Genomic DNA, 16,728 nt, shown 5'->3' with positions numbered 1-16,728 from the left:
TTCTGGCAACTCAGATTAACACTAACGAGTCAGGTTAATCAGGTTCATGCATCCCATTCCAATAAGTGTGTGTGTGTGTGTGTGTGTGTGTGTGTGTGTGTGTGTGTGTGTGTGTGTGTGTGTGTGTGTGTGTGTGTGTGTGTGTGTGTGTGTGTGTGTGTGTGTGTGTGTGTGTGTGTGTGTGTGTGTGTGTGTGTGTGTGTGTGTGTGTGTGTGTGTGTGTGCGCGCGTGTGCGTGTGTGTGAGATTGGGTGATAAATCAGTAGCACCTACCTGCAGCTTTTCTCAACATCTCATCAACTCCCAATTTTCACTCAGGATTTATGCAGATGCAGAACATACTCTCTCAACCTGGCATCCCTATGTTGTCATTAAAAATCTCACAAGCTTGTAGATCGACTATTTTCGCAATTCACCGTACGACACGAAGTGTCTAACGTGTTATCCTGACGAAGTACGTTAACGGTGCCCTCGTGGTCGATGTGAATGTGTGTCGCCCAATCAAAAGGCCATTAGAAAAGACTTATTCACACTGACAGACTGAGCCTAATTCAACGTAAGCGGAAAGCAATCCGTGGTCTGAGACGTTGAGCATTGTCTCATTTGCGAAGCAAGCGAAGCCATCCATTTTAACCTCAACATATCCTCTGCCGTGGCAGTGATAGCTTAGAGTTAGTAGTTATCTATTCATGCATCGGGTAGAATAGAGAAGCGTTAGGTAAAGAAGTTGAACATTTGCTCCCCAGTCTCCGTAATGCGGATGTTCTTAGTTTCCACACTACGCTATGAAATGTGTCTGACTGACCTTTGCAGGTCTTTATGTGATAATAGGGTGTTTCAGATGTCAGTCTGTCTGTCTGTCTGGTGTTGACAGGGGTCAGTCAGGGTTCAACATTACAATTTAGCAGAGGCTAATCCAGAGAGTGACTTACTAAGAGCAAGGTTTGGATATAAGCACCATGAAACTTAGTTTAACTCATTCACTGCCACTGACGTAATAAACGTAATTATTCCCGTTTACCAATGCTGCCACTGACGTAAAAACGTATTATTTAGATACGATTTTTTGAAGATCTAGACTCCCATCCACTTCCTTGTTAACTTAAAACTTAAAAATGATGTATCTCGGCTCCTGAGTACTTTTTTTTTTCAATGAAAAATCTCTGGCAGTGGGCAAACGCGGCCAGCAATAATTCAGGCAGTGAATGAGTTAAGTTATCAACCACAGGGTAAGTGGTAGAGGAATTAAGAGTGCTGCTGAGAGAAGTAGTATTATGTACTAGAGCCACTGTTATCTTAGTGCCACCCGTCTCCCGCTGGATGTCTGACCACTGTGTTCCCGCAATAGTTTAATTTCTGACCGCCAGTGGTGTAAAGAAACTACTTTTACTCAAGTACTGTACTTAAGTACACACATCGGGTGCCAAACGTGGTCTGAGCCGTGTTTTCAGTCTTTTTGTTTTTTTTGTTTTTTTTTCACGCGGGAGGGGCTGGAGCAGCTCTGGAATCACCCATGGTGATTGATTCTGAGAAGGAAAGGTCAGATGTATCACCGTGCCAAAAAACATGCCTCCCATCTGCTTTCTCCTTTTACTCCACTACAATTTGACAACTTTAGTTACTAGTTACTTTGTAGATTTTGATTATTATTACAAAACTTGCATTAACCACTTCAGCCCTATATACATTTCAGCCATTTGAAAATAGCCAAGTACAAGCTCACAATGCGTCTCTATGCGACGCATTGTGAGCTTGTAGATCGGCTATTTTCAAAACATTTTTATGCATTTTATACATTTGACTGGGTCTTTACTTTTGGTACTTTAAGTACATTTTGATAGCTGTACTTTTATTCAAGTCAATTTTGAATTCCGGACTTTTACTTACTATTACGTAACAGAGTACTTCTACATTGCAGTATTGACACTTTTAAGTAAAAAAAATTGAGAACTTTTTCCACCACTGCGGACCGCCCACAGTTCATTTCTGACCGCCCGCAGCAAAGTTTATTAGCATATAGTCCTGCAATATTTCCATTTGGGACCTAAGAGAGAGAGAGGGGGAGAGAGAGATGCGATTTCAGCACCATGGATAGCGACACAGTAGGCTGGGCTTACTGCTTGACAGTAGGTTATTAATAAATAGAGCCATATAGAACCAATCGGTTAAAAAACGTTTCAAAATGACGTTCTCCTCCTCCAGTACAGTTCCATTTTTGTCACTAACAATTGAGAAATGACACGGTTATCCACTCATCTCACTCTGATGTACAGTAGCTCAGATTCAAAGCTCTCTGCAGTGAGAATTGTCTTTGGTCCAGGAATGGCTTCCAAATAACAATCTTATATTGAACAAGCAGAAGTCCCGCAGCATGCTGTTTGGTACGAGATATAATCTCATTTATCCACTGAATTGTCTATTCATTCTCCCCTCAATTCTGTTGACTCATTGAAATACCTGGGACTTTGGATTCTGAACTTTCTTTTAAGCCTCACATTGATTTCATTAGAACTAAAATAAACAGTCTTTAAATAATGTACAGATCAATCAATTGTTTTACTTTCAAAATAAGAAAACAAATTGCTCAGCAGTGGACTATTGGGACATAATTTACCAGAACACCTCTGAAACACATCTCCATTCCTTAAATGTTAATAGTATAGAATAGATAATAGTATTTGTAGATTTGTTATGATCTCACGCATCATTGTGCTATGTATGATTCATTGAACTGGTTATCACCCCAAAGTAGGAGACATTTTCATTGGTTGCTTCAAATGTTTTTACTTTAATTATCCTACATACTTCCTACATACATAAATCAGTTTTTAGAGCCATTTACATCAACATATTCTCTTAGACATACTCAACAGTCTTGTATGGGGGGTGCCTGGCACGAAATAGTTTCAGATGGCGGTCCGCTGCCAAATTCATATTCATTTGGGGTCCTTGACAAAGTTTGAGAACTATTGCTGTAGGCTACAGTAGCATCTGCTTACGAGTAAACAACATACATACTGTACATTATCGTGACTTCTATCTAAATAACAAAATGTCAGCACTGATCTGTTAGTGTCATCGCCTGAAGGATTCCGAGCAGGCCAAGGACCCCCTAGCTGAGAGAGAGAGATGAATCAGGGACCCCTACGTATAAAATTGTGTTGCAGATTAGACTTTTTCATAGATTTCATAGAAAGCTTCATAGACTTGTTCATCAGTGTATGTTGGATTCATGTTAAATGTCTGGAATGTTATTTCCAGACATTTAACCACCTAAACCGTCAATACTTAGTAAGCTTTACCTTTCACTCTGTACTCTTTTTTTCCCTCTACACCAAACCTCTTTGCCGAAAAGCTCACAACGTGAGCTTGTAGATCGGCAATTTTTGGCTAAAGTTCTCCTTAAAATAGGATGCTAGGGTTCAGGTTGTTAATGTAAAAAAAAAAAGAAAAAACTCCTATCACACAAAGTTTGGCGGCCCCCCTGTAGTAACTCCGAGGACCCCCTAGGGCAGTGGTTCTCAAACCTTTTCATGTCAAGGACCCCTAAATGAATGTGTATTTGGCCATGGACCCCCATCTGAAAAGATTTTGTGCCAAGGATCCCCCTACAAGATACAAGAATTGTGGTGTTGAAAATGTCAAAAATATTCAAGCATTTTCCAAGAATGTCAAGATGTTTTTGAAAATAGCTGATATAGGGCCATGGGGGTCCCCGGACCCCACTTTGAGAACCCTGCATTAGACCACAGACCACCATAACTCTGAGAGTGTACAAATGGAACCAAATGGACCCGCAAGGGTCCATTTGGTTCCATTTGTACACTCTCAGAGTTACAACCACACAATTTGGTTCCTAACTATCCATCATCTATCTGGGGACCCCCTGGAACCCCCTCAAGGACCCCTGGGGGTCCCAGGACGCCACTTTGAGAAGCAACGCCCTGGGGTCCCGGACCCCCTGTTAAAACCCCCTGATTTAGAGTGTGGTTCAAACAGCCCATGAAGTTCCTGTACAATACATACTGTACATGTTGGAATCTCTCTCTTCAAAGCAAAAGTGAAAATGTCTTAATGTCTCTCAATTGCTGCCATTGTTCGCTCGTACAACTCCCCTTGAAAGTACAAACTGGAAGATTTAAATGTCTGATTTTAATGGCATATTCTTTAAAATCACTGACGCATGCTCGGCGCTGTACTTAGCGACTGCTTTATAGGGACGTGATGATAACCCTGCTAGATTATGCTTGACACATACTGTCGAACAGCAAATTATAGCAATTTGTATAATGTTGCAGTTTTTAAATCACTTCTTGGCTTCCATTGTCTAATCGTTTAATGGCTGAGGATGGCTCTGAGCTTTGGTTCAAGACTACAGTAAATTACAGTCACTAAAATGATGCTGTTTTTCTTTCTTGTTACAGTTAAGTACATCAAAGTGGTAATAGCAGAACCGTACTACATTTTTTTAATCTAGTAAAAGTATCAATACTGCAATGTAGAAATACCTCTGTTACCGGTAATCCAAATTTACTTGAGTAAAAGTACAAAATTATTGGTATCAAAATGTACTTAAAGTACAAAAGTAGAAAGTACAAATTTTTCACAATGTCCCATTTCACAAGTTTTCAAATGTATAAAAAAAATCCTTTGAAAATAGCCGATCTACAAGCTCACAATGCGTCGTAGCGCGACGCATTGTGAGCTTGTAGATAGGCTATTTTCAAATGGCCGAATTGTTTTTAGGGCTGAAGGGGTCAATGTGTGTTTTGTAATGATTATCAAAATCTACAAAGTAACTAGTAACTAAAGCTTTCAAATGATTGTAGTGGAGTAAAAGTATAATATTTGCCTCTGAGATGTAGTGGAGTAGAAGTAAAAGTATTGACAATTGGAAATACTCCAGTAAAGTAAAAAAAATACCTCAAAACTTTGCTTAGGTACAGTACTTGAGTAAATGTACTTGGTTACTTTACACCACTGGTAATAGCGGAACATTTTGTGTGTGGCTTTGTATATCTGGAGATCCTATGGATTGTGGGTGATTTGATAGGGACCTAATTTTGATACATCTTTCAGTCATTATTTGTCAGGTCAATGGCCAAGCCTACGTCTTTCTCATCGATCCACGACGGAAGACAGAAAAGAAAAAGAAAACCATACTTCACTTGTAGAAATAATGAGATCCAAAATCATCTCAGTGGTGCTGCTCTCATGCTTCTGCTTCGGTTTACTTTGGTGCTTTGAAGTGCTGAAGAACTGACATGTTGCCGTTCCCATATGGCCGAAAATATCCATTAAAAAACGTCCGTCTGCAGCTCATAATTGCTCTATAATTTACAATGTGACGAGATAAAGAACACTCCAGACATGAAAAGATGCACCGCAGCAGGAGCAGAGCAGAGCAGTGAGTGTGTTGCTGTGTGTGTGTGTGTGTGTGTGTGTGTGTCCCAAGCAGTGGCGGAAAAAAAGTACTCAAGTTTTACATTTCATTTCTGACCACCCGCGGTTCATTTGTGACCGGCCGCTCACCACCCGCAGCTACATTTAAGTGGTGTCTAGTCCAGCGATACTTCCATTGGGGGAAGGTGTCTGGTCAGCAGGAGAAACTCAATTGAGTGTCCTCTGCTGGTTATCAAATTTTTGGCTCAGGAATGCGACAAAAACAATAAAATCTCCATGAATTCAAGGTTTCATGGAGTGTGTAATTGATAGGGGAAAAAAAGTTTGTGGGTGAACTATTCCAGTGTTTAAGTTATCGATTTTACCAATGTTTTTTTTTAAATCATTGATTATAGTTTGATTGACCGTTGTACGCCCCCTCTATTTCATAGCAAATCCCCAACGCCCACAAGGACTGGGTGTGTGCCCTGGCGTACGTGCCCGGGCGGCCCATGCTGCTGAGCGGCTGCCGGGGCGGCGTGCTCAAGGTGTGGAACGTGGACAACTTCACCCCCATAGGAGAGGTCAAGGGTCACGACAGCCCCATCAACGCCATCTGCACCAACTCCCGGCACGTCTTCACCGCGTCCAGGTAGGAACGAACGCCAAACCCGCTGCAGTGTTGATTTTGACAGCAATTTTTTATTTAGCTTTAGTCATAGTCTTTTAAATAAAATTCCATTTAGTTTCAGTCATATTTTAGCCATCTGTAATGTTTTAGTTTTTTGTCTAGTTTTAGTCGACTAAATATCATAAGATTATAGTAGACTAAATCTACAGTTGATTTAGTCGACTAAAATGTATTTTGGCGGTGCTTTGCTGGCGTCGTAATGGCTGTTTTTACACTTGGTTGCATGCTGAAAATAGCCGATCTAAAGTAAAAGTACTTAAGTACAGTAGGCCTACTTGAGTAAATGTACTTCGTTACTTTACACCACTGATTGTAATGCATCATAAATGTGCTTAAAATGCATTATAGGCCCGACCTTAACAACTAGTAACACTTCCAAATAACAGAAGGAGGGGTAATAACAGGATGTCCGTCATCACGGACACATTTACCCGGCGTTTCACAAAAAACATCTTCCCTCTCAGCACGCGGACTAGAGGCGTGTGATTCACTCAACATGTGTAGTGCACTGCAAGCTGTGTGTGTGTGTGTGTGTGTGTGTGTGCGTGTGTGAGAGTGTGAGAATGTTTACATGCGTTAGTACACAGTAAAAATCCCGAGCGTTAATTGACCCGCACAGGTCAATTTCCTGAGTGCTGCCCATTGACCCTCACAGGTCCATTCGTTACCCTTCCAGAGTTCAATGAACACTCAGGAACACTATAACAACCCTTCATTATCTGCTGGTACCATGAGGTGTGTGTTTCCTGCCGCATCGCAACGACCAGATAATGTGTTTGTTGGCTGTATTACGTGCATTAGCCCATTCAATCCGGCAACGCATACTGTCTCATTAAAAAATAACAGATCTACAAGCTCATAGCGCGGCACTCGGTGCCGCGCTATGAGCTTGTAGATCTGCTATTTTTGATTTTTAAAACGTATGTTGCTATATATATTGCTTTTTCATGTCAAGGACCCCCAAAATTATATGTATTTGTCTGCCTCCCCCCCATCTATCGATCTACAATCGATAGATACATCGATTGTAGATCGATGTACTGTATGTACAATCGTATCGAGCAATGTATCGTATCGATACATCGTATCGAGCAATGTATCAATTGCTCAATCATTGCTATCATTGCTCAATCGTATTGAGCTTGTAGATCGATCTACATCGATCTACAAGCTCATAGCACGGCACTCGGTGCTGTGCTATGAGCCTGTATGTCTGCTATTTTTTAATAGCCAAGAAGTACAGTATGAAATAATGGTTTATGGTGGTTATACACAGATGCGTTCCCGCTTTTAATGGGTTAGAGGGCTATTTTCTGCTGCCCGCTCTCTCCTTCCTGCCGTCTGCATTCATTTGGTTGTTTTCTCCCTCGCGTCCTTATTCAGCTGAATGGACTCCTACCTCCAGAACTTATTTTCCTTCCTGTCTGTCTGTGTGCAGTGGTGGACTAAGTACATTCGCTCCGATACTGCACTTTCTTTTTTGAGTATGGGTCAGGGCAGTGGTTCTCAAACTTTCTCATGTCAAGGACCCCCAAATTGACACTTATTAGCCCGCATACCCCCATTTGAAAAGAAATGCCAGGGATCCCCATAAGAGAAGATTTTTACGGCTCAAGCAGGGATTTTAAACCATTTTAATTTCAAGGACCCCACATGCATTAGGACTACGGACCCCCACCATTTAATGGCATTTCTATCTATCTCTGGCACCCCAATTTATATTGTAAAATCAATGTTAATGTAACTCTGAGAGTGTACAAAATGGACCCTAACGGGTCCATTTGGTTCCATTTGTAGACTCCGAGTTACAGACCCATAAGGGTCCATTTGGTTCCTAACTATCTATCATTTAGCATTTCAAATATTGTAAAACATAGCAGATCTACAAGCTCACTGTACAATGTGCTGTGAGCGTGTAGATCTGTAATGTTCACTATTATTGATATTTCTGTAAAGTTTCTGGAAATGACATTTGTTTGGAAAACGTCTAAATGCACTGCTTTTGAATACAAAGTAAGTTCTCCAGTTCTTTCACTCAAGTACAAATTTGACAGAGCATCACTTAGTGGAGTAATATTTGACCAGGAGTATCCATACTCAAGTACTGGGGTTGAGTAAATACTCAACCCCAGCACTCAACCCCAACAACACTGCTCCTAGACCTTATAAAGGATTCTTAACTTATTTTACTTCCTGTCTGACACATCTCTCTCTCTCTCTCTTTGTTCCTCTGTCTGTCCTCTGCGTTTCTCTCATCCGTATAATGTCTCCCATCATCCCATCATCGTCATCATTTTGTTCTCGCCCTTTTCCTCCTTGTTTTTATTATCTTGCCTTCTTCCTCCACGGGCAATTTCTCTCTCTTGTCTGCTTTCACCTCTTCATGCCTCTCTACTCTTTTTCTTTTTTTTCCCTGTGCATCTTTTTTTCCCCTTCTCTCCTCTCCTTTCACCCTCTCCTCTCCTCTCCTCTCTTCCATCATAATAATCCAGTGATTGCAGAGTGAAGTTGTGGAGCTATATACCGGGTTTAACCCCGTGTCTGCCCCGTCGGGTCCTGGCCATCAAGGGCCGAGCCACCAGCCTGCCATGACTGCCTCCGCTCTGCTCACCAACCCCACCCTCCTCCTCCCACTCCTCCTCGGGTACTCTCTCACTAATGTTCCTCCACCTCCTCCACCCAGCTGCATCTCTTTTTATTTCATTTTTTTTCTTTAACCACTTAAACCCAATTTACTTATAGGCCACGTTTACACGGCAACGATCAGAATAGAGCAGTGGTTCTCAGCCAGTGGTCCTTGAGGGGGTTCCAGGTGGTCCCCAGCTAAATGATGGAGAGTTGGTAACCAAATGGACCCATATACTGTAGATCTTTAACTCTTGAGAGCGTAAAATGAAACCAAATGGACCCTTACGGGTCCATTTGGTTTTATTTTACGCTCTCAAGAGTTAAATTATTGTAAAACATCTGCATTACTTAATTTACAAGAAGTCTACATAATTAGAACATGTAGATGAATTGTTATGTTGATCAACGTTTAACTGTTATCTCTCCTATGGTACCGCATCAATACAGCATGGAATTGTGGGTCTGAGAGTCTAAATCTCATCACATGGTGGTCCGTGGCTCAAATGCCGAATAACTAATGGACCTTGATATGAAAAGGGTTGAAAACCATTGGAATAGAGAACGACATTGACATTCTGTGTTTACACGGAGACGCAACAGTGATTTGAAAACGGATTACAGTAGACCAGTCACGCATGCGTATAGAACCACTTCCGTTCTACTTCCTATCGCAGCTGTTTGTTTACATCGATGTAACGGCATACGCGCCGTGAGCCACGACGTCACACGTTTTGGGGATTCCCCCGTGTTGCCCGTTTTTTACATGGAGACGCGAGGCGGAGCGTTTTCAAAGACTTCCACTCTGGAAGGGGGTTTCACTTTGTTGCGCTTTCAACCCCCGATAACGCCGTTGTCGTCTAAGCAGAAGGAAGGCGCATCTGATATTTTATTTTGCCGTTTTCTCTAGAGACCGGTTGTCGTCTAAACGGGGCCTTAGTTGGCTCCTTTTTTCTCACAGAACACAAGACGATAATAACCTCTGCTCATTTTCCCCCCCACATTATTTCTTCTCCTCCCCTTGCATCCTTATTTTTGTCCTTTTGTCAGCCTTGTTAACTTAACATTTCTCCTCTGCTTTTTACACGCTTCCTTTATGTGGATCTCAGTTTTTCTCTGTCGTCCTGTTTGCATCTCACTTACCATTTGTTCTGTACACCCCAAGCACCCCCCCACCTCCACCCATGCAGCTTTAGCTGTGTATGAAGTGACTCATAGTTCTTCTTAGAATTGATAACCTGTCCAATCTGTACAGATACAATATGTGTGCTCTTAACCACTTAAACCAGAGGGGTCTTCAACAGGGGGTCCTCATAGATACTGCAGGGGGGCCAACAAAAGGCAGGCTTTGACTTTTAACAGGGGCCAGTTCCGAAATGCAGCCACCTGTAAGTGCTCTTTTAGAGCGGTTAACTAACTAAGTAAACCTTTTTTGGGGGGCCGTTGACGCCAGTTATAGTGTTAATAGCCTAATGCCATGTTATTCTGGGTATTAACAGGTTTTAGCTGACATGAGAGGTGTAATGTGACTAGTGGCCTGTCGTGCATTAGCAAGAAGCTGACCATTAAATTGGCGAAGCTGGGAATTGAAGTACTTACTGTGGGGAAGAATAATGGGGTTAATAATTTATGCCAAAGTTCCTAATGCAATTATGTTTCTTTGTACGTTTCCTAAAAAGGCTACTTACTCATCATGGTGGCTAAAGTGTGGAGATGAAGAGAACAGAAGTGTGTGTGTGTGTGTGTGTGTGTGTGTGTGTGTGTGTGTGTGTGTGTGTGCGTGTGCGCGTGCGCGTGCAGGAGACAGAGATACAGGAGCGAGTGAACAGTGGTATTTTATCATATTTGTCTGATGTGCAGGATGTTCAATGAGATACAAGACATTCATTATTCCTTTCTTCAGTGACAATCTTATTTTCCTCATCTTGTGTTTATATGCCTGTCGCTTTCCTCTCTAATTTCTCTCATTCTCATTTCTCCCACCCCAATATCTGTCCATCCATCCATCCATCCAGTGACATGAGGGTGAAGATCTGGCAAGCCAAGGTGTGGAAGAAGAGGTGATGAAAGAAAGGAGTGTGTCTCTCTCTGCTACTGATCGCTGACACGCTGACCTCCAGCCTGACCTCCAGGCTGACCTCCGCGTCCCGGACGCTGATGTCCGTCCTGAAGGCCACCACAGTGTTTTTCTTCGTACCTTTTTTGAACACGACACACTGGAGGAAAACGTGCAAAAAAAGGCAAAATCTTGGACTATTTTTTTGTTTTTTTTCACTGCCAATCTGAAAGTGCCATTTAGATGCGATCATATTTGGACAGATTAAAACCCCCAAAAATAATAGATAATCCCAGCTGCCGGGATCCCAATGCAGCGGAGCCATTTCTGTTCGTGCCAGATAACAACCACACTTGTCAAAACATTTTCAAAGACAAAAAGAAAAGAAAAAGTGTCCTTCATGTATTTACCTGTGCTTCTTTTTTGGGGGACAGACAGGAAAGTCCCATCAGGACAACACTGAGACATGTACAGTTGACTCATAGTCATGTTATTCATGTAATGAAGCAACAGAACTGGCCCAGAGAAACAGAGACGCAGAGGAATCCCGCTTCTAGACCCACTAATGAGGGGGGGGGTTGTGTTTCTCCCTTCAGGACCGCTTGTGTTCAGCGGCGTTCAGACATTGGAGGACCGTATTTATATGCCTGGCAAGCAGGTAGATTTTCATTTGCACTTCGGGTGAATGCTCATTGAACACTTGGGTATTTTTTGGTGGGGTGTTTTCCGGAGGGGCGGTTTTAGTGTCACTGGAATATTTGACATACAAATGTTTACCCTGGTCTCTCTTTACACAACCATGTACTGTATACACTCAACAACGCTGTGAACTGTCTGCTTTATTTGACATTTTCACGATCCTGCTGTTTGTTTGATTCTCGTAACCTCCATAAGCCCAGGAGGAGGAAGAACTCTCTTTATTCCGTTCATCAAGTCTGAACTCACTGACGTTAGTGTCGTTTTATTTCTTGTTTGTTTTCCTTTTTCCTTTTCCTACCTCAGTGTACAAATACCCCGGTGCTTGACATTTTGATGTCTTCATTTTGATGTACGGTGTGGGGTTCGTTCATCTGCTGGAATTCGTCCGCCGTGGCTTGTTTGTTGGCGGTTGCAGAGTGCTGACCTTGCAACTCGGGGAAAGCCCAGGCAGGTCCAATAACGCAAACTGAAATAGCGCCGGGTCCGGGTGGAAACGACTGTAGCTCGTTCTTCTGTGTGTTATCTCTGCACTGTGAAGTGCTTACTCTAGCAGGAATAAGAAACACCCCCTGGGTGTGCACACACTCATACTAATGCGTGCTCGCTCGCTCTCTCTCTATCTCTCTCTTTTTCTCTCGCTCACACACACGCACACACACACACACACACACACACACACACACACACACACACACACACACACACACACACACACACACACACACACACACACACACACACACACACACACACACACACACACACACACACACTTTTACAGCTACCTTTGTGAGGCATTATGCTCTACTGGGGGCTAAAGTGCCAGATTATTATCTGTACGATACTACAGTATCGGGGCCAACCCCCCCCCCCCCCCATTCTCCCCCCCCCCCCCCCCCCACTAAAGCTCCACACAAATAGGGGGTGGGAGGGGGTTGGAGCCCCCCTCTTTCCTGCCTCTGTACTCCACAGTTGGCGAACAGCATCAAGCTGAGTTGCCAACCGTATGTGTGCCACTGTTCTCCAGCCAAACCCACCTCTCTGGGAGGCCAGTTTAAACCCATTCATTCCAGGAACGCATTTCTTTGGCTATTCAAAAATAGCAGATATACAAGCTCATAGTGCGGCACCGAGATACGTATTTGGCCGCGGACCCCCATCTCAAAATGTGTTGTTCCAGGGACCGTCCCAGAAGCAAAGATTTGAGTTAAAAATATTCAAAGATTTGCACAGATTTTCCACGATTAAACATTTTTTTGCAGATCTACAAGCTAATCTTGGGGGTCCTTGACATGGAAAAGTTTGAGCACCACTGATATAGCAACATACTGTTAGGATTTAGAAAACATTTTTACATATGTAGTATTTGGCCGCGGACCCCCATCTCAAAATGTGTTGTTCCAGGGACCCCCCCAGAAACAAAGATTTGAGTTGCAAATGTTCGCTTTAAAAATATATACATTCAAAGATTTGCACACATTTTCAAGATTAAAAAGAAAAGCAGATCTATGAGAAGAAGCTATAAGCTTGTATATCTGCTATTTTCTAATAGCCAAAGAAATCTTAAAATGACACAGATGCGTTCCCGGTCTTAATGGTTTAATTAGAGATTATACTGTAGCCCCACTTTTTTTGTTTCTTTCTTTCTTTCATGAAATCCTTACTTTCTAACGCCAATGTGTTTGCTGTCAAACGAGATCTTGCCTTTGTTTGCCTAGAGAGGGTTGTAGCGTGGGCGACGTGCGTAGCACACATGTGCGTACTATACACCAGACATGCATGTGCCCTCGCGCACAATTGTGTATTTTTAGGCACTCCCATCTTGCCTGATCGGGTTTGGCATTCCTCTCACTGCCTTGATTTAGAGTCTCTTTATTGAAACATATTTATCACTCTGGCAAGACTCCCTTGACACACACACACACACACACAAACACACACACACACACACACACACACACACACACACACACACACACACACACACACACACACACACACATTCAGACAGCTACAGGCAACACAAATAAGCCCAGGCTTAAACGCCAGGTCCATTATCTTTTCTACTGTCTGTCAGACACTCCTTTCTCGATATTTGGAGGAACGAGTATTCTTATTGATTTCAATTTATGATTTCAGTCAGTCCTCTTTAAGTGAAAGATCACTCCATAACGACCTGTGATTGTTTCAAGAAAACTAATCTCCTGGTTGTTCGTAGAGCCCTTTTCCACATCATAAACTCCTGAGTCTTGAGAGTCGGGTTATCTTTCAATGCTTTTGAGGATCAACCTCGTACAGTGGCCGCCATAGCTGAGTGGGTAAAGTAAGGCTGTCTGGGAACCAGAAGGTCGATGTTTCGACCCTCAGCTCACCCTGCTAAAGCCTACTTTATGCTCGGTCGCACAACAACGAAAATAGTAGACCTACAAGCTCACAATGCTTCGCGAATGCAACGCCATTGTGAGCTTGTAAGTCTGCTATTTTCAGCGCACCACAAAGCATGAATTGTGGCTTAAGTGTCCCTGAGCAAAGACACTTTAACCCCCTAACAGCTCCCCACCGTACACTCAGAAAACACAGGGATCTGAAGTGAGGAATTGGTTCTAGCATAACGTTGCTGTCGGAGTGGAAACCTCATATGTCCAAAACTGTTACTTTTCAAGGTTTCAAATTCAAAAGTAACTGTAGTATGATCAAATAGGGCATTCATTTATGAAAAAACACAACAAGTTAAAATACAGAGATCAATCAATCAAGCTTTATTTGTATTTATTTGCACAGGAAAAAAAGTTCAAGACTTTAAAAAAGAAAAGAGAAAAAAAAGGCAAAGGCACGTACTTATGAAGCATTGCTGACAAGTAGGCAGGTGCCATCCCATTAAATGACTTAAAAACCAGTGAAAGGATCTCAGAAATCTATTCTAAAACTGACAGGCAACCAATGCAGAGACTTTAAAATAGGGGTAATGTTTGCTCTCCGTTTGGTCTTTGTCAACACACGAGCTGCTGCATTCTGGACAAAACCTATAGCTTTTTCTTTTGGAAGACCAGACAGGAGAGCATTACAGTAATCAAGCCTGCTAGTGATAAAACAATGAATTCATTTCTCAGTGTCTGGGAAAGAAATGGTCGGACTTTGACAATGTATCTTAGATGGCAAAATGATATTTTCGTAACATTTCTGATGCATTTTCAAATCGGAGTCAAAAATGACACCCAGGTTTTTGACCTGATCCTTGGGGTGAAGTGCCCTGGATTGTAAGGTGAGCCGAGATAAGAGGTTTCTGCCCGACAGCAACGATAAGCACTACGCTTTCTACTGAGCGCTGAGTGTCTTATCGTCTCCCCGTGTGTGTTTATGATGTCACTAGCATTACTTTGAAGCTGCTTCCAGTCCGCAGAACATAGTGATGTGAATTTGTTTTGGTTTTTCCATTTCAAAGGGGTTGTGTTGTGCAGGTGTGTGAGTGTGGATACAGTGTGTGTATGAGGGGGGAGGGGGGGGGGGGGATTTTGATTAAAAACTCAGGTAGGGGTTGCAGGATAATTGTAGTCATAGTACCGTTTCGACTGGACCCTATTATGAATCTTTGTATGTAGCTCATGAATTTGACCAAATGACTTGTGAAAGACTTTTCTTTATTTGTTTGTCTGTTTTTTCTTCTCCATCATTTTAGAAAATGACTTGAAGGTACCATCTGCGTTTATTTTCTTCCTCTCACATCTCGTTTGGTCTCATCTTTAACTTTGTTTATTTATCTTTGTACTGCAGTTTTATGCACATGCATTTTGTCTTAAATTAAATCTTATGTATCAGACATTTGGCCGATGCTAAAAGGTCTCTGAGAAGATGCACTGAAATTGTATGACAGTAAATTGTTCAAAATGTCTTCAGAGTTAACACGGCAAAATGAGTGTAAACCGCTGTAAACCCTGATGATTTTACTGAGTACAGTATGATGTTTGTGGATGGACTGCCATAAAAAAAAGCAATGTGATCAAACTATAGAGTGAATGGTACGATGTGTAATCGGTGATTATTTGAACCTGTATTACACGATAGTTTTATGACTACTAGTAGCCTATACTTTGGACTCTTACACTCTCAGCTGTGACAATTTGCCAAACTGAGCTAGCTTTTACTAGCTCTGTGGTGCACTTGCTGTGCTGTAATAATGCTACTTGAGCCTTTTATCTCCTTCCATATCTTGGGTCGTCCACACCGATTTAACTATAACGACAAATGCCATTTTGAAAATGATTCTAACTCAAGTGGATGGCAGAGTCCACATCAACTATAAAACAAACAAACAAACAAACAAAACGGTGGACAACACTTTCAGAGCGATTGCAACACTGACAGCCAATCAAAATCCATCCAAATGTACTCATTATCATTATAGTTAACCACTTGAACCCCAGCATCCCTATTATGGGGGTAACATTCGCCAAAAAATAGCTGAGTCCGGTCAAGTCCGTTTGACCGTTTCTCTAAGACTCAGAGAGGGTTTAAAGGGCAAGACCACTTTGGTAGAGGTTTGGGTTGTGTAGTTACCTTTCCATGATGTAACTCCAAAGTGGACAAGAAATCTAAAATAATTAGAAATTGATAATTCAAAATATGCTCCTCATTGACCTAACATTCTACAGTGAAACAGCTCTCAAAGTCACTCTTTTACCTCGTAAACAAACACAAACAAAGCTGATTCAGACAATATAGAACATCACCAAACCCAGTACTGTTTTCTTTTTTTTATTAAAATGTCAACTTCCTGCTGATTTTATTTTTTGAAGATTCGGATCCAGAATGATCCACTGATCCAGTCCGGCTTTTCTCCTTAATAAAAATAACAAAATCAACTGGAAGTTAACATTTTTATTAAAAAAGCGAAAAGTTTGCATTCGTTTATGTGCTAAAACTTTGAGAGCTGTTTTACCGTACCATGTAAGTCAATGAGGAGCATATTTTGAATTATCAATTTCTAATCACTGGAGCAATTATTTTTGATTTCTTGTCCACCTTTGGAGTTGCATCATGGAAAGGTAACTACACAACCCAAACCTCTACCAAAGTGGTCTAGCCCTTTAAGTGGTTATCCTTCGGATGGCCACTTTGGCCGGTGAAGACATTGTACAGCAGTACTGTAGCTTTAGGCACTGTCTAGAGTGCTTGTACATTGGTTTGCATGATAATAGCCCTGTTGATCCGTCCATGCTGACGCCTCCAAACCTGGCAACACAATGGGCAAGGCCAGTCACAGTGTCATGCGTGGTCA

General features: G+C 42.0%; 1 protein-coding gene across 4 annotated transcripts in view; it reads left to right on the top strand.

The window, feature by feature from the left end:
- Positions 1 to 15,902, top strand: part of kif21b (kinesin family member 21B) — a 124,671-nt gene extending 108,769 nt beyond the window's left edge. For 2 of the 4 annotated variants that reach the window (XR_014601065.1, XR_014601066.1), the window contains 3 exons: positions 5,835 to 6,034; positions 8,566 to 8,717; positions 10,714 to 15,902. Coding sequence is in view for 2 of the 4 variants with exons in the window: in XM_084061209.1 (XP_083917335.1) it covers positions 5,835 to 6,034; positions 10,714 to 10,762 (249 nt within the window). In the remaining 2 variants the exon portion in view is untranslated. The remainder of the gene's footprint in view (positions 1 to 5,834; positions 6,035 to 8,565; positions 8,718 to 10,713) is intronic. The other 2 variants (XM_084061209.1, XM_084061208.1) reach the window with 1 other exon arrangement.
- The last annotated feature ends 826 nt before the right edge of the window (positions 15,903 to 16,728 follow it).

The sequence above is a fragment of the Gymnoscopelus microlampas genome (assembly GCF_963454915.1).
Source record: "Gymnoscopelus microlampas genome assembly, chromosome: 7".
NCBI lineage: Eukaryota > Metazoa > Chordata > Actinopteri > Myctophiformes > Myctophidae > Gymnoscopelus > Gymnoscopelus microlampas.
This window is presented reverse-complemented; position numbering and strand designations above follow the sequence as displayed.